The sequence below is a fragment of the Crinia signifera genome, chromosome 6 (assembly GCF_055691185.1).
Source record: "Crinia signifera chromosome 6, ASM5569118v1, whole genome shotgun sequence".
NCBI classification, from domain to species: domain Eukaryota; kingdom Metazoa; phylum Chordata; class Amphibia; order Anura; family Myobatrachidae; genus Crinia; species Crinia signifera.
In genome coordinates this window covers 235,064,703-235,086,103 of record NC_139222.1, presented here as the reverse complement: position 1 = coordinate 235,086,103, position 21,401 = coordinate 235,064,703, and the positions used below count along the sequence as shown (strand labels likewise).

At 45.0% G+C, this 21,401-nt stretch overlaps 1 protein-coding gene across 3 annotated transcripts in view; it reads left to right on the top strand.

The window, feature by feature from the left end:
• Positions 1-21,401, top strand: part of FAM13C (family with sequence similarity 13 member C) — a 118,807-nt gene that overhangs the window by 45,532 nt on the left and 51,874 nt on the right. For all 3 annotated transcript variants that reach the window (XM_083149113.1, XM_083149114.1, XM_083149112.1), the window contains exon 4: positions 6,310-6,422. In XM_083149113.1, the coding sequence (XP_083005239.1) occupies positions 6,310-6,422 (113 nt within the window). The remainder of the gene's footprint in view (positions 1-6,309; positions 6,423-21,401) is intronic.

Genomic DNA, 21,401 nt, shown 5'->3' with positions numbered 1-21,401 from the left:
CTGTCCTGGAGGTTATTCTGCCTTCCCGTTACGGTCTAAACGGTACACAAGCATAAGGTTGACATGGAAATGGTCGACGCACACAAGATCGACATGGAAATGGTCAACACATAAAAAGGTTGACATGAGCTTTTCACATTTTTTTGGTGTCAATTTGTACATTTGCACACTTTACAGTTCCCAATACACTTGGATGGTAAGGGATGAAAAAGTTCCAACCCACCCCCCCCCCTACAAAAAAACTCATGTACTGTATACCTTTTGTTTGTGTTGATCTTTTGCCTATGTCGACTTTCTACATGTTGGCTATTTTGGGGTTTCGCACATGAGTTTTCACTTTACACCAACAAGGGCCTGTCTTGTAATCACGCTATAATTGACATCTAATGGCTGCACTCAGAATGCTATTCCATTTAATCCCCACAGGCTGTTTTTGGGAAGCCATTACTTTAAGATGTGTCACCAGAATAAGGGCCGCCAGAGAAAGAGACTAGACACAGAATCGTTTTTCTCGTTTACTGTGTTATTATTGATTTTTGAGGTCGCCAGTCATATTTGTAACTCTTTGTCTGCCTTTTTTTTTAATCTCTCACATTTGCTTGTGGCATACTATGCAAATGAGATGGGAGGGGCCATTGCTGTTGTGTTTGTACAGCTTTACGGAACGGATTTTGAAAGGCAACGGTAAAACTTCAATTAAACAACACTTTGATGACATCTGCGTATTATGAACATAACAGGCCTGTAAATGCTATGTGGTCATTTGAATCAATTATTTTGGAAATATGCAAATGTATTTTAACACTCATTAAATATAATACACTGCTGCTTACATTTAGTCATTTCCCAATCACCTCATTTGACTAAAGCTGAAAGTTCACTTTTCTTAGCTCTCTTGTACTGTGATCAGCTATTCGCATCATTTGAATGGTAGATTTACACATGAAAATAAGGTTAGAAGGCAAATGTTGTCATAACAACGTGTCCAGTCATGTCTAATGACTAAGTGGTGCTTAATTCAGGTGATGGTTTGTTCAAAGGCCATTTGTTAATTAATCTAGCATTTCAGAAAATATTTTCTATTTGATTTAGACATATCCAGGATGTCTGCATAATTCCCAGGTTTAAACTGTATGGCTAGAACTGGTTTTGTTTCAGGTTCATTTATGCACATTTTATGTGATTTCTAATGCAATGAATATAAGTCTGGAGAATTTTCTGTAAGTTTTCTGTGGGGGCCTATTTTGCATTTGTGTTCACGTTCGTCAGTAGTGTTATGATTGTTAATCAGCCTTTTAAGGTTTTAGGCTCACTGGGGGCCATCCATATTCAGAGATAGGCGCCATGCCGATGATTGGGTAACTGAGCAATGTTTTTGAAGTGAAAACTTTATTTAAAAGGGAGTAATACTGCTCCAAGCTTACTACATTCCCACAAAGATAAACCTACAGTATGTAAAGTATTTGTTGGTACTTGTTTCCTAGAACAGCCACAATCGGGGGTAATCGTGTACCTTAACTTAAGGTACACGATTACCCCCGATGGACCCGATTTCCTTTGAAATCAGGTCCATTTTGCCGGCAAAGGCAAAATCGGGTCCATCGCGTCGGTCGGGTGCATTAACATGGCACGCGACGCGACTGACGCGATGGACCCGATTTTGCCATAGGGTTCAATGTTAAAATATTTTTAACATTGTCATCGGGAAAAAAATATGGGCCATTTCTCATTGTATATGCTACCCCCCCCCCCCATTGTGAACGTCACCCCACTATTGACGCCAACCCGAAGCGTGGCGAGCGTAGCGAGCCCGCGAGGGGCGGCGGTACGTGGCCTCCGACCTTTTCATACCTCTACTATCCACGTCGGTGTGGAGTTGAGAATATAAAGTGTGGCGAGCGCAGCGAGCCACCGAGCCCGAAGTGTGGCGAGTGGACGCGTATACCTGTGAAGTTATACGCGTCCCCTCGCGGGGCTCGCTGTGCTCGCCACGCTTCCGGCGCGGAGGCTCGCTGCGCTCGCCACACTTTATATTCTCAACTCCACGCCGACGTGGATAGTAGGGGTATGAAAAGGTCGGAGGACGCGTACTGCCGCCCCTCGCAGGCTCGCTACGCTCACCACGCTTCGGGTTGGCGTCAATTGTGGGGTGCTGTTGAGGGGGTTAAAATTGGGGTCTGGGGAGAATTTTACATTGAATTCAATGTAAAATAGGGTCCCAGGGACCCTATTCATATTTCCATCAATGTAAAAATCGGTTTGGTCGCATGCGATGCGATCGATGCCATGCGACCGACCCGATCAACATCGGTGTGGCCGTTCTAGGAAACAAGTACCTATTTGCTATAGTCATTTGGGAAAATCAGGGGAAAGTAGAGGATCATATGGAATATGTTCCATCTATGACTTAATATAACCGTGTGCTGTGAAACTCATTGTGCGAAACCGCCTCAAGGATGACACTTAATGCCGCTTGCATATCTGTAGGATTAAAGCTATTTTTAATCAAAGCCGCAAGAAACGTTATAAGATATTTTTGGTTTCATTTGAATTTCTATGGGCTTAGCACATTCTCCTTTCTACCCAGGTGATCTGCTGCAGAGTATGTGCCATTCACATTCACATTATGCAGCCTGCTTTACTTATACCAGCGATTCCAAACGTGGTCTTCAAGGCTCCCCAAAAGTCTAGGAGGGATATGCCTGCTTGCATGCAGATGGTATAATGGATAGACACCTCTACGAAGCAGTTATTCATGTTATACTCCATAGTACTACAGTGCCCTAGTGTATTTTCTGAACTATAGTGGTGCCTAAAGCTGGGTACACATTATACAATTCGCGGCCTGTCTTCAACAGCAGTAAAACACTGAACGATATCCTTAATGATCTCTTCAGTGATAATACCAGGAGCCCTTCCAAACATGCACTGGTGATTGTCAGATTTGACCAACTAGATATATTGTAGACGTTTGTACGGGCCCTTACATACTATACCATCCAATGGTGAAATATGTATGTAACACACGTAAATGAGACCGGGAAAGTGGGCCCCTCCCAGCTCTGGGCCCCATTTAGCTGCATTTCCTATACCTATGCATGCCACATCTCATTATAATCATCTTGGCAATATGAGACTCTGTGCTAAAGGAGTTGCATGGGACCTGTTAGATCATACATGCCAGACATCTCCTACTTGTGTATTGAGGCATGTCATTGTCACCCAACATCCGTCCAACTCCTGGCACCATAACCCAGTTAGCTTCTGACTATGCAACCTAGCTCACTAGTTTGCCCATGCTGGCTTTGGGTGTACCCTATGGTCTATTTACACAGTACACAATTCTATCATTTATAAAACATAAATAAAAATACCTGGAAATATTCTGACCTCTGTCACCCTTACGACAGGTAATGTTAGTATTTATAGTAAATATAAGGCAAGGTTCTCTACAAAATAAAAGCAGCAATAAATTTGAGGGATTCCTGTCAGGCAAGTGTTGTTGGATGTGAAAGTTCCGGTGACTAAAAAAAGAATTTCACTTCAGTCAGAGTCATTTCAAATGGCTTCACCTTTTTCTGTAGAATTAGGAGAAAGCGGAAGGTGTCCAGGCAGCTACGCATATTATAGATATTGTACATTGTGTGGCTGTTTGTTCCTTCGGTATGGTGGGGACATATTTTTGCAATAATTGAAGCTACATAGATGTACCAACATACACGGTCCAAACCTATTATAATAGCTTCATATAAACCACAATTCCATATCCATCATACAGAGACTTGTATCTATATACTGCATGCTTATTATATCTCCCTGATTCCCGTCACAACCTAGTGCCCATCATAGTCTTGTGACATCGCCAACAATAAAATACCTGTGGATGATTTTTATTTATATCCAAATATTCATAAACAAAGACTTGAAAGAGGGTGTTTTATTTGGCATGTAGCCATTATGTCAACATTTGAATGTTTATATGGTCTGAATGTCAACATGGTGGAAATATCAGCAGTGTGCATGAAGACATTCACAGGGTTACGTTAGGCTGTGGTTAGGGTTATTGTAGTGTCTCACTTATCAGATGAAAAAAGTTTGTCAAAACAGTCCTCTTATTAATTACATCCAAAGGCCTAGCTACCATAGGTGCAGGGGTCACAGCTGCTATGATTATCCCTGTGAGTGCCAAGTAAAGTAGGTTTGCAAATTGCCAAGCAAACATTTATATTCATCCTAATGACCTGTCATGTTTACCTTTTTGGCTTGAACTGTACATATATGTCTTTATACTATGTTGCTCCAGTTCATGTTCAACTTATACCCCTTTCACACCGCACCTCAGAAACGGGTTACTGTCGTGTTGGTGACTTGTCGACCCAGGACGAGGTGCCGTGTGATAGCACCAAAGTTTATAACCCGGTGTATAATGTGCGGCCCAGGTTTAGGGCCAGATTCTCTAAGCTTCAAAAGTGATAAAATGGAGAGTGATAAACAGCCAGCCAATCGGCTCCTGTCTGACAGTTTTCAAACACAGTCTGTGACATGGCAGGCAGGAGCTGATTGGCTGGCTGTTTATCACTCTCCAGTTTATCACTTTTGAAGCTTAGAGCAGTGGTTCCCAAACTGTGTGCCGCGGCTCCCAGGGGCGCCTCGGGACACTTGCAGGGGTGCCTTGGATTGGTGGTCAAGGACCAATTCAAATTATTTATGGTCAATGTAAAAGGCAAAAACATTGCTGGTGGGCTGTCAATAATAAAATGTGTAAAAAACAGAAGCTAATCCTGTCCCTCATCCATAATTAAACCTTTGTATGATATATAAAACAATTTACTTATTTTTTTTTCACAATTTCTGAATAAGAAACTTTTGGCCTAGGGGTGCCGTGAAAGAAATTCTGATGCTTTGGGGTGCCATGATTTTTAAAAGTTTGGGAACCCCTGGCTTAGAGAATCTGTCCCTCTATCTGAAAGCACCGACTCCCAGGTAGGAGCCAGGGTCGGACCTGGGATCTAGATCCCAGGTTCAATCCGGCTTTTGCAATATGAATGGGATACCATTTGCACACATGAAACAAGAGGAATCAACAAAACTACTTTGATAAATGTCACTGTTCTATGCGATGTGCGGTATTTGTACATCTGTATGCAAATTAGTAAATGAAGTGTTACTATGCAGCTTTTTCTTACAGTGAATTCCTGTGCACTTTATCTGTGTCTTTGTACATACAGTTTATAAAGCTAATTCCTGTGTGAATTATGTTGCATCCCAGCATCTCTAGGACACTGTGAGTGATATTTCGCTGAGATGCAAATTAGATACAAAACAAATGCAAATTTGCCGTGCTACACAGCTTGGTGCGGCTCAGTGGCGCTGCACCTCTCACACTGGATGACATATTGAGGTTAGGTGTATCTGTACATTACTGCCAACCTATTATATATTAGTACAAGTGACCTGCCACTGGGCTTCGTATAGGAGCCATGTTTTACATTAGCAGCAATAGGTCATGTGTAAGAATACTAACTGTGAGTTCTATAATACAGTACCTGGGAATGGACCTCTTGCAGAACAGAACTTCTCATTGGTCCTAATATTACTAAATGTATTCAGCTGACAAACAGCAATAAATAAATAAAAAATCTCAAAATTGCGCTCGCTACTTGTTCTTCTTATGCCCCAATTACACAATTACAAAACCATAAACGATGACATATGCAAATAGTTTTGGCATACATGTAAGTGGACACGTGACATGCATCAGTCAGCTCTTTTCAGCCGTCAAATTGCATAATATGGTATTTCTGTTATTTCATTTTTATTTACATGAATAAACTACTTCAAACTAATTGCTAGCTAACAGGAAAATTGCAGTTGATAACATTTCAGTATTGGTCACATCCAAACGTAGACACAGCAGTCTGCCTGAATGTAGTCATTTGCGGTGAGTCTGGGGTAGGCCTGTTTTAGAGAGGAGTCCGGAACAACACCTGAGACTGATCATTATGTTAAACCGTGTTCACTGGTAAAGCACAAAATGTGCTGCTGTGTATGGGTGACAGTGGGCTAGTATCATTCTCTCTCTCTCTGTGTACAAACTTGTTTGGCCATCGCCTGCTCAGGTGGTGTTCTCTGTCTGTTTCTAGACTATCAGGAGCTTTTCAGCTGTTTTCCAGAGAGATCGCCTTACTTCTACAGCAGGACAAACATTTTATATTTTACTTACTAAAGTGGCACAAATCTCTCTTTACTCATCTCAATAAGAAATGACCTTTAGGATGGAATACTTCAGCTTGTTGTTTGTTTCTGCAGGAAATTGAGACTGTAAGTCAATGCCTTTCCGAAATCTGGACTATAAAAGGAATGACGTCTTATGACCACAGTCCCCATGTATCACTGAGAGGAGCCACTGAGTTCCAGCCAAGGTAAGTTGTTCTTCCCATTATGTAACTTTCATGGCAACCTTACAATGCTTCTTACATACTAGTGATGATAAAATGGGTAGATAACTCCGTCTGTCTGTACCAGTGACAAAGGGTCCTGCCATCAGCGTTGTACTGGGAGCAAAGTATCCCTACTTTAGGGTTATGGTTACACCTCTGTACCTCTGTGTGCATTGCCAATCTCCTAATAATATCCCTTCTGTTTTAGGCTTCCATTCAAGTGTTTGACTTCTAAAGGGTCATACTGTAGCTCGTGTTTAATAGGCTCATTGTGATTTTAAGGCTTATTGGTACATGTGAGGATCAGTATTCTGGTTTTTGAAAGGAATGCATACACATTTATCCTCTGCACTCACAAGACATTTTTACTGGTATTGTTTTACCCCTTTCACACCAGAAAATGCAGGGACTTACCCAGGAAAAGAATCCAGGGATCAAGTAGGGACATTCCTGGGTTGGCCCCTTTCACACCAGCCTAATCCCTGCATTTTCTGGTGTGAGGGCTGACAGAATCCTCCTATGTGCAGCAGTGGGTCTGGGCAGTGGTCTCCAGGCAGCGGGGATTCGGGCAGCGGCGGCTGGGAGCTTGTAGCGCTATTTGATGGGCAGGAAGCGCTGCTGAATTTGAAAACATATTTAAAGACTGGCCAGACGCTGATTGGCTGATTTCAACCTGGGATTTTAGGCTGGTGTGAAAGAGTATTAATAACAAGAATAGGGGCTAATACACATTAATATATATAAAACACACATATACACATTAATATATATAAAAGGCTAAATACTCTTCACCTCTGAGGTGAAGTACCGCCAGTGACCACCAGAGGCCACTCGATGGACCAAATTACTCCTTAACAGAAAGCGAAAGCAAAATGGTTCCAAACATACTGGATAAGGCCAAAGGTTTCACATCCCTGCCCTACTGTATGATATTCTGGTGTGCTACAAAAGTTTTATAGTAATTTGATAGTCAAAGGGTCGACCCCATATGCTCGACATGCATTGGGTCAAATTAGAAAATGTTGCCGAAAAAAAAAGGTTGAAGCGCTTTTTTAAAAACTTTTTTGGGGTTTACTTTTTTCTGTTTCATCACACATGACCACAATTAGATTCTCGCCACACTTCGGGTAAGGTGTCTTGCTCCACTACCGCTGTGGTCGGCACAGGTAACTTGTTAGGGTCCGGGGACTCCCTTGCCACCCCTACCTCCGTTGCCTCAAACCGGAGTTGGCGGTCGTGTGCAGAGGGCTAGGCTTCACCAATAATAGCCGCGTTCGTGAGAGCCCGTTAGTCAGGCTCCCACCTCGATGCCACCTGGTCTTACGTAGGGACAACACGGCCGCCAAGGCTAGTGGAGAGCAAGGGTAAAACTGTCTAAACCCACGGAAGGCAAGGAGGCCCCGGATACCCACGGGGTAGCCACGCAAGGAACAAGACAGATCCAAGGGGTATACCAGGCGTAACAATACGTGAAGGTGGAGTAGAATAATACAAGATACAAGCAACAATGCTGACAAGATGGACTATAATAATACAAGATACAAGCAACAATGCTGACAAGATGGAATATAATAATACAAGATACAAGCAACAATGCTGACAAGATGGAATATAATAATACAAGATACAAGCAACAATGCTGACAAGATGGAATATAATAATACAAGGACTTATCCGAATCACAGCAGGGATCACGGCACGGGGCACTGTAACGAAGCTGCTGGAACCAGGAACACTAAGGCTGCGGGGCACACCAAAGCTATAACCGGCGTCTGTTCCCAGCAGACGCCGGCTATTTATTCAAAAAGTGCCGCCCAGGGTCGTGCTGACGTCAGACACGCTGACGCCGCACGCTAGCCGGATGTTCGGGTAGGTCGCCTAGCAACCTCCCGACGCCGGCCGCACGAAGGAGGAAGCTCGGGACGTTGCTAGGCAACGCCCGACGCTTCCCTGCATGAAGATGGCGGCGCCCGCTCCGTACGGCGGCTCTGGCGCTGCCTGCTATGGCGATGCGCTTGGAGTCGCCTGAAGCCTGGAGCGGCGCCTGCCCCAGCCCCTTACAGTACCCCCCCCTTGAGGAGAGGTCAACCGACCTCCAGCTCCTGGCTTCGAAGGGTTTTGTCTAAAAAATAACTTTTTCAAGGACGGGGCATGAAGATCTTTATCCACAACCCAGGATCTTTCCTCCGGACCGTAACCTTTCCAGTGGACAAGAAAGAACAAACGACCTCGGGAAATCTTAGAGTCCAGAACACTATCCACTACACACTCCCTCCGGTCCTGATGAATGACCGGTGCCGGCCTGCGAGTACAAGGCCGGCGGGCAGGTTTAAGTAATGAGGCATGGAATGTGGGATTGACCTTCAGGGAACGTGGAATCTGGAGTCGGAAGGCCACCGGATTGATCCTCCTAACGATCTTGTACGGACCAATGAAGCGAGGACCCAACTTCCTAGATGCCTGATGGATATTGATATTCCTGGTGGATAACCACACCCAGTCTCCAACTTTAAAGGAACAAGGTCTCCTGTGACGGTCGGAGAAGCGCCTTGCGGCCGTGGTCGCAGAGAGGAGAGCCCTACGGACCATAGCCCAGGTACCCCTCCTACTGGTCACCCACCTGGGATTACCTGTTCTGGCGGGAACAGGATAAAAAGAATTTGCCCGAGGATGAAAACCATAGTTACAGAAGAAAGGAGACATCTTGGTGGCAGAATGCCAGCCATTATTATAGGCGAATTCTGCAAATGGTAGGTTCTCCACCCAATCCCGTTGGGACTTAGATACATAACACCGCAGGAACTGATCAAGTGTCTGGTTAACACGTTCCGTCTGCCCATTAGATTGCGGGTGATAAGCAGAAGATGGACTGAGCTTAATCTGTAATGCGGAGCAGACAGACCTCCAAAACTTGGCCACAAATTGAACACCCCTATCCGAAACAATATCTGTAGGAAGGCCGTGTAAACGAAAAATGTGACACACAAACAAGGAGGCTAACCTTTCTGCGGAAGGTAACCCCTTCAAGGGGACAAAATGTGCCATTTTACTAAACCTATCTACCACTACCCAGATAGAATCAAAACCTAAAGATTGTGGCAGATCGGTTATGAAGTCCATGGAGATATGTGACCATGGCCTCCTGGGTATTGACAAGGGATTTAACTGCCCTATAGGAGGACAACGAGGAGATTTGTTTCTAGCACAGACGTCACAAGCCGACACCCATTCTTTGACATCACTCTTCATGGTGGGCCACCAGACCGATCGTGATAACAAAGATAAAGTTTTCTCAATACCGGGATGACCTGCCGACTTACAGTGGTGAAACTCTGAAAAAAATTTTCTTCGGAGCTCAGACGGAACAAAAAGTCTACCGTCCGGAACGGCTTTGGGAGCGGATGCCTGTGCCCAAATGACTTGATCAAGAATACTGTGTGCAACGCCAGCAACGATACAGGAGGCAGGAAGGATAGGTTCTAACTGTAAATGAGGGTCTTAATTAGCAGCAAAACTCCTTGAGAGAGCATCAGCAACGACATTCTTGGATCCGGGTCTGTATGTAATAATGAAATTGAATCGAGCAAAAAATAACGTCCACCTCGCCTGCCTGGCATTAATTCTTTTAGCTGATTGAAGATAGGCAAGATTCTTATGGTCAGTAATAATAGTAACTTGGAACCTAGCCCCCTCCAGCCAATGCCGCCACTCCTCCAAGGCTGTCTTTATAGCGAGAAGTTCCCGATTACCGACGTCATAATTACATTCGGCTGTGGAAAACTTTCGGGAGAAAAAAGCACAAGGATGTAAAAAGCCGTCCTGCCTATCCACCTGGGACAGAACAGCTCCAATCCCTACCTCTGAGGCATCCACTTCCACCACAAAGGGCACTTCAGGATCAGGATGCCGCAAGACTCCGGCAGAGGTAAAAGCTGCCTTCAACCTTTTGAAAGCATCAACGGCGATCTCCGGCCAGACCGAAGGATTGGCGCCTTTCTTAGTTAGCGCAACTATGGGAGCCACAATATCCGAGAAGAATGGAATAAATCTCCTATAATAGTTGGCAAACCCTAAAAACCTCTGAGTGGATTTGAGGCTTGATGGTTGAACCCAGTCCTTGATGGCCTGAAGCTTTGCTGGATCCATTTGAAACCCTTGAGGAGAAATGATATATCCCAGAAAAGAAATGCTCTCCACCTCGAATTCACATTTCTCAAGCTTGGCATATAAGTTGTTCTCCCTAAGCTTTTGGAGAACTGCGCACACATGCGAGCGGTGTTGTTCTAGAGATGACGAGAAAATCAGGATATCATCCAGGTACACTACGACAAAGACTCCCAAGAACTTCCTAAGCACGTCATTAATAAAATCCTGGAACATGGCAGGTGCATTAGCGAGACCAAACGGCATTACCAGATACTCATAATGCCCAGTATGCGTATTAAAGGCCGTCTTCCATTCATCACCCGCTTTTATGCGAATTAAATTGTACGCCCCCCTCAAATCGATTTTAGAAAAAATAGATGCCTTACGTAGCTGATCGAAGAGGACCGAGATCAGAGGAAGAGGATATGAGTTTTTTACAGTGATGGCATTGAGTTGTCTGAAATCGATGCAAGGGCGGAGGGAGCCGTCCTTTTTCCCTACGAAAAAGAACCCTGCCCCGACGGGTGACTTAGAAGGCCTAATGAACCCTTTTTTTAGATTTTCCACAATGTACTCCTCCATCGCCTTCTCCTCGGGAAGAGACAAGGAGTACAATCGCCCCTTGGGTAATTTCGCATCAGGAATGAGATTTATGGCGCAATCATAGGGTCGATGGGGAGGCAAGACATCCGCCTCCTTCTTGGAAAAGACATCATAAAAGGAAACGTATGGTTCAGGTAACCCTGGAATAGAAGGAGTCACCATACGGACTGGAAGAACCAGACAATTCGAGATACAGTGCTCCCCCCAACTTAACAGTTCCCCTGACAACCAATCAAAACGTGGGTTGTGCAATTTAAGCCAGGGTAACCCCAACACTATGGGTGTAACAGGACTACGAAAAACAAAAAAAGACAATAGTTCGGAATGGGTAACCCCCACTTGAACCGGTAAAGGGACGGTGCGATGGGTAATGACTCCCCAGGGCAGACGGTTGCCATCAAGGCCGTAAACGGAAATCTCCGGGGACACAGGAATGAGAGAAATTCCCTGCTCCTGAGCTATTTGTGAGTCAATGAAATTACCTGCCGCCCCGCTATCGATGAACGCCTGTCCCTCCCACCTATGTACCCCTGATGAAATACATATGGGAATTAAAAGTGCATTATTGGGAGAAATAAGAGATAGGCCTGACAAGATGTCTCCCTGCATCCTCAGGCCTTGGCATTTCCCGGGCGCTCGGGACAGGAATTTACCAAGTGTCCCCGGACTCCGCAGTACAGACAGAGCCCCTGGGATCGGCGTCTCGCCCTCTCCTGTGGAGACAGGCGAGTCACACCCAACTGCATAGGCTCCCCAAGATCGACTGAAGAATCTTCGGGGACACTGGGCAACGGCGCAAAACCTGCACCTCGTTCGGAACGTCTCTCACGGAGCCGGCGATCCACCCTGATGACCAGCTGCATGAGATCGTCCAAAGAAGTTGGAGAGGGATATTGGACCAAGGAATCTTTAATCTGATCGGACAGCCCAATTCTAAATTGGGAGCGTAGGGCTGGATCATTCCACCCCGAATCATTGGCGTATCGCCTGAATTCAGAGCAATATTCCTCTGCCGCTCTGCGGCCCTGTCTAAGGGACCTGAGATGAGCCTCAGCTGCAGCTGCCTTGTCTGGGTCATCATATAGAATCCCCATAGCCTGGAAGAAGGCGTCCACAGAACGAAAGGCCGGGCTGTCTGCCTTCAGACCAAAAGCCCACGTCTGTGGATCCCCCTGGAGTAGTGATATCACCAATCCTACTCTCTGTAACTCGGACCCAGAGGAGAGAGGACGTAGCCGAAAATAGAGTTTACAGCTCTCTCTAAAATTAAAAAACTGATGCCGGTCACCAGAGAACCGGTCGGGGAGATTCATCTTAGGTTCTTTAACCGACATAGCCATAGCTGGAGCTGCTCTACGAACCTCTTCCTGAGACTCCACCCTAAGGGTGAGATCTTGCAATTGCTGTGTGAGATGGTGGATCTGGTCGGAAAAAACCTGGGCCGAAACCCCCGCATTAGGGTCCATGTTGATAGGAAGACACACAACCACAATACGGAGCTGGTTGTGTTATTTCTCTTTTTGGCCGGTTATAATGTTAGGGTCCGGGGACTCCCTTGCCACCCCTACCTCCGTTGCCTCAAACCGGAGTTGGCGGTCGTGTGCAGAGGGCTAGGCTTCACCAATAATAGCCGCGTTCGTGAGAGCCCGTTAGTCAGGCTCCCACCTCGATGCCACCTGGTCTTACGTAGGGACAACACGGCCGCCAAGGCTAGTGGAGAGCAAGGGTAAAACTGTCTAAACCCACGGAAGGCAAGGAGGCCCCGGATACCCACGGGGTAGCCACGCAAGGAACAAGACAGATCCAAGGGGTATACCAGGCGTAACAATACGTGAAGGTGGAGTAGAATAATACAAGATACAAGCAACAATGCTGACAAGATGGACTATAATAATACAAGATACAAGCAACAATGCTGACAAGATGGAATATAATAATACAAGATACAAGCAACAATGCTGACAAGATGGAATATAATAATACAAGATACAAGCAACAATGCTGACAAGATGGAATATAATAATACAAGGACTTATCCGAATCACAGCAGGGATCACGGCACGGGGCACTGTAACGAAGCTGCTGGAACCAGGAACACTAAGGCTGCGGGGCACACCAAAGCTATAACCGGCGTCTGTTCCCAGCAGACGCCGGCTATTTATTCAAAAAGTGCCGCCCAGGGTCGTGCTGACGTCAGACACGCTGACGCCGCACGCTAGCCGGATGTTCGGGTAGGTCGCCTAGCAACCTCCCGACGCCGGCCGCACGAAGGAGGAAGCTCGGGACGTTGCTAGGCAACGCCCGACGCTTCCCTGCATGAAGATGGCGGCGCCCGCTCCGTACGGCGGCTCTGGCGCTGCCTGCTATGGCGATGCGCTTGGAGTCGCCTGAAGCCTGGAGCGGCGCCTGCCCCAGCCCCTTACAGTACTCTTCCCAAGCGTGGCCCACGTGGATGATAACTCGATCAAAAGTTGAAAAAAAATTGTGAATAACCCAACAAAACCTTGCATCGACCATATATGTGTTGACTATTGTCATATCAACCTTTTGAAACTTGTGACGTTTTGTACCTGGCAAGCTTTTACCTGTGAACCTTTGACCCTGTCATCCTAATCCATATGGTGTTGACACATTGTGGGAAATTTACTAAGATGGGAGTATTATTTCACATGGGATGTTGCTATGGGGGACCAATCAGATACTATTATAATATTTTAGAAGGTGCTTAAATAAATAAGAAGTAGCTTCTGATTGGTTTCCCATAGCAAAATCTCATGTGAAACGGAACTCCCATCTTATTAAATTTCCCCCATTGACTATCTACCTAGATAGTGTCTATTTATCATCCGGATACCACAATATTCAGGGTCTCTATTAAGTGCTATAGTACCCTGCAGACCATTAGCTTGGATTGGTGGACATTAAGGGCAATGTGTAAGAGAGAGTTTGGCAAGTTAACTATCCACTTTAGAGCAGTATTTCCTTGCTAAACATTGCTACGTTAAAACTGCTGACATGCGTGCCGTTTCAGAATCCTGCACCCTTTAGCATTTGGGGCTATTAAGCAGTTGGAAATAAGTTGGGAAATATTAATATTTCAAAAATGTCAAAATATATTTTAATTTGAAAATAATTTTGCCCATATTTAGATCTATAGACATTTTAAGTTGCGGCTGACCCCTGCGAGGCCAGCTTATGTTCCTGGTTTACTTCTAGTAATCATCATCATCTACAGTAGGTGCAAAAGGTACAACTGCTAACAGGTGTGTGCTCCCGACACGCAGGTGTGTATGGGCCGCATTTTCTCTCTCTGAAGTTGGACCTTTACGAGAATGTAACTTGTAAAGGTCAATGCGCAAACTTGTGCACAATTGTGCACAGCTACATTTGCATGGGCACATTTTCTGCGTACACTAATATGCAAATGTGTGTTATCTCTACATCAAACTCAATATTACTGTGTTCCTTTTCTTAATATTATTGGGCCCCTTTTCGTATATGTTGCATTTCTAATTTTAGCCTTTATAGATACTTTAATATCTTTATAGATACTTTAATATATATATATATATATATATATATATATATATATATATTAACAGTGGTAATTTTTTATCCCTATTTTACAGTTAAAGTAGTCTTATAACAATCATTTGCAATGATTTTGTAGAAAACTCCTGGAATGTTGTGAGAACGGGGAATATAACATTTAGGTTCCCAGTTAATATCACGATGAAATGATCACCACTCTATCTGACTGCTGTTGTTGAGAATGATAAAATGCCTTCTATATCCCAACTCCATACTTAGTGGGATTATTCGGATTCTCCCTGTGCAGGGTAAACAAATAGCCCTATTACTTGCTTGCCAACAATGTTGACTTTACAGCCAGAATTGGCACTGGTTCCCGTAAATATTTATCCCACACTGTTCTTCTTTCGTCTGTGTAATGTGCGCTAGCAGCTGTGGAAACAATAATGGCTTAATTTCCTGTGAACCAAAATTGCGTAATTCCAGTAGGAAGGATTCAAGGTTCATTCAGATGCTTTGAAGGGTTTGAGGGTCTCTGCCTTCTTTGGTTAAAGCCTAATCAATGTATTGGACTGTAATGGGCACCATGAGATTTGAAGGGTGGTGGCGGGACGTGTTGTGGGGAAGTGGTGTGTTATTGGCTAGCACAGCTTTACTGCACAATGCCATCTTCTATCGAGAATCCCAGACTCCCAAAACAATTAACTCTCCCACAAGTCCTCTTTGTCCCCTATCTCTTCCAACACATTTCATCTCGTTGGCATTGGTGAAAGAAGGACTACAATTGAGAAATACACAGTATTGTGTAAGTGTGTTTCCTGCTACTAGTGTTTCATGTAGTATGCCAACATAAATGTTTAAAATTCTTCTAGATATTTACTACTATGCTATCAAGTTGCATCCTTACCAGGCATGCATCACCTCCCTGCACTGGGGGCTGGTGTGATAAGAATGGGCTTTGTAAACACATGTGATTGTAAACACATGTAAACACTTGATGTGCCATTTTTTACATGAGATAAATCGCATGCGATTTATCCCATGTAAAACTCCCGGGGAGCTGCGGGGGAAGCAGAAAAAAAAACCTGGACAGCGTGGGGTCCAGGCTGCATAAGGCACCTGGGGGCTGTGGGTGCAGCAGCGGAGCGGGCAGTCCACAGTGTCCGGGAAGTGCTGAGTGAGCAGACACAGCGGACAGCGGTGGCAGAATCTGAAAATTCAAAAGATAGGCCGGCCGCTGATTGGCTGAGCGTGACTTCCCGCTGCACCCACAGCCCCATGGCACTTCACACAGCTCACCGTGACTCTGCACCCACAGCCCCTGGGCGTTTCGTGCTGCCCGCCCCCTTCACATAGGTGTGTGCCAGCAGTGCTTCACCGCTGGCACACAATTACGGATCGGACCAACACATTGTGGGTGCTAAAAAAGCACCCGCGATGTGCAGCTGATGGGTCTGATACGACAGATTGAACCTGCAGCAGGTTCAATCTGTAGGGTCCTACCCAATGCGCATGGGACCGCGCATCGGGTCGGATGGGATGTCAAACACATCCGATTTCTCGAGCCGATCCGTTGAAATCGGTCGAAATCACCCCAAATCGGATAAGTGTATGGGCACCTTAAGACTATCTTCTACTCCGTACTCCTTACTTTGGTACCTAACCCTCGGCTTCTGCCTTATCTTAGTGTCATATCCCCTGACACAGCAATGTTTATATATCATGTACTTGTCCTGCATTTTCTTGCGCTGTAAGTTGCTGTTTTCTTGTTTGTATACTTGTTTATGTACTTTGGAGGTTATTCTGGTTCACTCCTTCTGGCAAATTCCTTCTTAGATGGACAAAACCATGTGCACTGCAGGTGGGGCAGATGTAACATGTATAGAGAGAATTAGATTTGGGTGAGCTATTTTGTTTCTGTGCAGGGAAAATACTGGCTGCTTTATTTTTACACTGCAATATAGATCTCACTTTTAAGTAAAACCCCACCCAAGTCTAACTCTCTCTGCACATGTTGCATCTGGCCCACCTGCAGTGCATATGGTTTTGTCCATCTAAGAAGGAATTTGCCAGAAAGAGTGAACCAGAATAACCCACTTTGTTAGGTGCTGTGGAAGTCTTGTGACACCATTGTAAGCCTGCGAGCAGGGCCCTCCTACCTCTAGCCTCTAGGTCGGTTTGTTACTACCCAGTAGGTTTCATCACTGTTTCCTATTTTAACGCGCAATGGAATTTGCTGCGCTTTATAAGAAACTGTAAATCAATATAAATAAACGATAATAATAATGAGAAGTAGTAGTAGTTTCATGGGTCAAACATGCTCATTTTGGGCCAGATGTATCAAGCTTCAAAAGTGATAAGATGGAGAGTGATAAACAGCCAGCCAATCATCTCCTACCTGTTATTTTTCAAACCAAGCCTGTGACATGGCAGGTAGGAGCTGATTGGCTGGCTGTTTATCACTCTCCATCTTATCACTTTTTGAAGCATGATACATCTGGCCCTGAATCTCTTACAGTATCTCTTTTACCCCTCATAATTGTATCGGTGGGGGCTATCCAATTAGCCTAGCTAAACTAGCGCGAGTCGTGGCTCATCTGGGATTTTGTGCAACCCGTGAAAACACACATCTTTCACTGAACCTGTGTGTTTGCATAATAAAAGTGTTCTTTATGTGTGATCTAATTGAATAGCCTATAAATAGTATTGGTGATCTTTTCAATATCGACCATTGGACCCTGTCAACCTTGTGACTGTGGACCATTAGTGATTGACCATATGATTGTAGACCTAGACACTGTAGATCTATTATCCCTATAGACTGTAAGCTTGCAGCAGGGCCCTCCTACCTCCAAGTCTGTCTGTTGTTACCCAGTCTGTCTTATCACTGTCTACTATTGTAAAGCGCAACGGAATCTGCTGCGCTATATAGGAAACTGTAAATAAATAAATAAACCATAACCAGTGCTAACAGCCTGGATCTGAGCTCTGAGCTTCTTACAGGGGACAAAATTAACATTAAATGAAATAAGTGCATTGACTAATATGCTTACTGCTCAGGGTAAATGGATTGCGACTACAGCATTCTTTTCTGCCACATTACTACACCAGGATCTGCTGATGTCTTGTTAGCTGTGGTTGTCCTGTAGCATACCTCCCAACAGTCCCATTTTATTCACGGGACCGTCCTGGTTGTTTTGGGACAGTCCGGCGTCCCTCCCAGGGCCGGCAGTGTCCCGCGGCAGGGGGGGGGGGGGGGCAGTTGGGAGTCCTCCCAGCTTGAAGGAATAGACGCTGTGCATAAAATAGCTATAGGTTCCATTTTAGATGGGAAGTTGCTATGGGCAGATCATAATCAGATTATATTTATTATCTTCTAGTAGGTGCTAAATAAATAAGTAGATTGTGATTGGTTGCCCATAGCAACATCCCATCTGAAATAGAACTCCCATCTAATAAATAAACCTCAGAGTGCCTGATTCAGATCTGATTGAATTTGCAGAGCTTTGCGATTAGATAGCTGCCACACGAGTAAATTCTGGATCGCTGATCACATGCCATCAATTCACAACTCACTCACCATTGAATGATTTTCGGTACTTGTTTCCTAGCACGGCGCCCGTCGGGTCCCATCGCATACCATTAGTTAAGGTATGCAATGGGACCCGATCTGACCCAATATATATGGGTTTTTAGAGGTTATTGTACAATTTTAAGATTGCGTCGCATCGATGCAACGTGATTACACCCGATTTTCCATTGTACAGCCACCCTGATGGCTGATTACTATGTTAAATGCCACACCAGACCCAATTTTTAATTGTACACCCACCCTGATGGGTAATTACTATGTGAAATGCCCCCCCCCCCCCCCATTGTTAACGCCACCCCTGTATCAATGCCAACCCGAAGCGTGGCGAGCGAAGCGAGCCCGCGAGGGGCGGCGGTACGCGTCCTCCGACCTTTTCATACCCCCGCGCCGCCGTGGAGATGATTTTAGATAGTGTGGCGAGTGCAGCGAGCCACCGAGCCCGAAGCGTGGCGTTTGGACGCGGAATACATGTGAAGTAATCCGCGTCCTCTCGCGGTGCTCGCTGCGCTCGCCACGCTTCGGGCTATAAAATCAACTCCACGCCGACGTGGAGAGTGGGGTATGAAAAGGTCAGAGGACACGTACTGGCGCCCCTCGCGGGCTCGCTACGCTCGCCACGTTTCGGGTTGGCGTTGATAGTGGGGTGGCGTTAACAATGGGGGGGCATTTGACATAGTAATTACCCATCAGGGTGGCTGTACAATTAAAAATCGGGTCTAATCGCATCGCATAAGGGAGGAGAAGTCTGTTTTGTCTAATCCTTAACATTAAGAAATTGAACTACTTTAGAATTCTGAAACTGATCCTGTAATCTATATCACGTTTTATGTGGTTTTAGTTACCTATAGCTTCTGCCTACTCCTGTGGGCCAGGTAATGGATAATAAAACTGGTCAAAACAGGTCATCTGTTAAAAACCAAACCAATCATTTCTATGGCACTTTGGTTATAATTGTAAGGGTATACGGATGATACTGTAGATCAATAGGTCCACACCATATGCATACCCTCCAACATGACCCATTCCATTAGGTATAAAATGCTCTGTTCCTTGGTGTGGCTCCCCCTTTTGAATATTGGACTGTGCTGCAGCCCCACCTCTGCTCTGCCACTGGTTAGGAATTCCAGAAACAGAGCATTTTGTACCTAATGGAATGGGTCATGTTGGCATCCCTTTAGTTGAGTTAACAGATAAAAGGTAGAGAGTGGTTGAGGTCAACATGTACAATAGGTTGCTAGTTGACATGACAGTTCTCAACACATATAGAAGGTCATTCTGGTTGACTCGCAAAGCTGCAAAATTCGCAGCTTTGAGAGGCAACTCAAAAACACATGTTACATTACATTTGTTAACTTTTTCTTGAATTAGCATGCATGTGAACCAGTGGCGACTCTAAAGGTGGGGTTGCAGCACAGTCCAAAATTCATATAGGGGATCCACACCAACTGCCAGGGGTACAGGGTGTTAGGTCAACAGTGTCTATATTGACAGTCAAAAGGTTGACCATTATTGGTCAACAGGCAAAAGTTCAATACATCAAAATGTCAACATGCATTTGGTCAACACAAACAAAACGTCAACATATAAAGGCCAACATTAGTTGTGTTTTTATTGTCTATGTGATGTATTGAACTTTTGCCTGTTGGCCAATAGCGGTCGACGTTTTGACTGTTGACCTAGACACTGTCGACCTAATGACTGCATCCCACTTTGTGAGTCAGTTTGGAATGACAGTTAGTGGCAGTTGGGTGTGGCTCCCTTATTTAAATTTTGAACTGTGCTGCAGCACCACCTCTGGAGCCACCAGTGACATGAACTATGACTAGGAATAGTAACCTGTGCTGAGCGAAGCACCTTGCCCAAAGCGTGGTGAGTGAAGCGAACCCGCCAAGGTATATGTTTGCTCTATTTGTGGTCATATACGATGAAACATACAAGAAAGGCTTACCGTGGTAAATCAGGCAGCTATAGGGGTATGTCAAGCTGCTCACACTTGGGAGAGTCACTTCCCAAAACACAGGAGAAAGAGAAAAATAGAGATGATGGAGCGCTAATGAAGGTTGGATCAATTGGATGTGGTAAAAACACACAATGTTTCATTGAAAAACAGGCATATCAATACAATGTATCACATGCACTAGATAAATAATCTCATCACAATAAAATAGGCACTGTACAGAGAAATATCATTAGTACTGTACGTTCCCGCTTTGTTCCTAGTATGCTCAGTCTATTGTCCACTATTAAAAGGGATCAGTCACCTTATTTGTCCAAGTCTGGATTAGAGTGCTGCTGGAGGATGATTTGGAGTGGTAAGTGGAGGTGTCCGTGTCCCAGAATGCTGCAGTGCATGGGGGTGGGGTTTTGGCTGGACCATCTTGAGCTGGTTCAATGCGGGTTTAGTTGCAGTCAAATAAAATTAGGAGCTCCTCAGCGACTTTATCAAAGGTATAGCTCTGCCTCCTGTGAGAGGGTTTATATAGGCATACAACAGGAAGTGCATTACAGACGGCTTCGGTATAAAATTCCGACGGTCAAAATACCGACAGCTATTGGCCGATGGTCAAAATACTGACATGGTCAAAATACCGACCTTTAAAATCCCGACAAGGTCAAAATACCGATATATAGAATGTAGACAGGTGAAAAAGTGAAAAAGTTGACATGACTTTCGGTCGACAGGTCACGAGGTCGACATGGGTTTTTTCACAGTTTTTTTTACCCGATGTCGACACAGTCGACATGGACACAGTTGGAAGTCAACCGCAGCCCCTCGCATCGCTCGCTTCAATCGCAATGCTTCGGGCACGGTGCCTCGCTGCACTCGGCACACTATTTTATTATCCCACCACGCCCTAGTGGATGGTAGGGCATGAAATACCGCCTGTCAGCACATGTCGGGTCAAAAAATAGTGAAAAACCCCATGTCAACCTTGCGACCTGTCGACCGAAAGTCATGTCGACTTTTTCACCTGTCTACATGTTAGTCAGTATATGTCGGTATTTTGACATGGTCGGGATTTTAAATGTCAGTATTTTGACCTTGTCGGGATTTTGACCATGTCAGTATTTTGACCGTCTGGATTTTG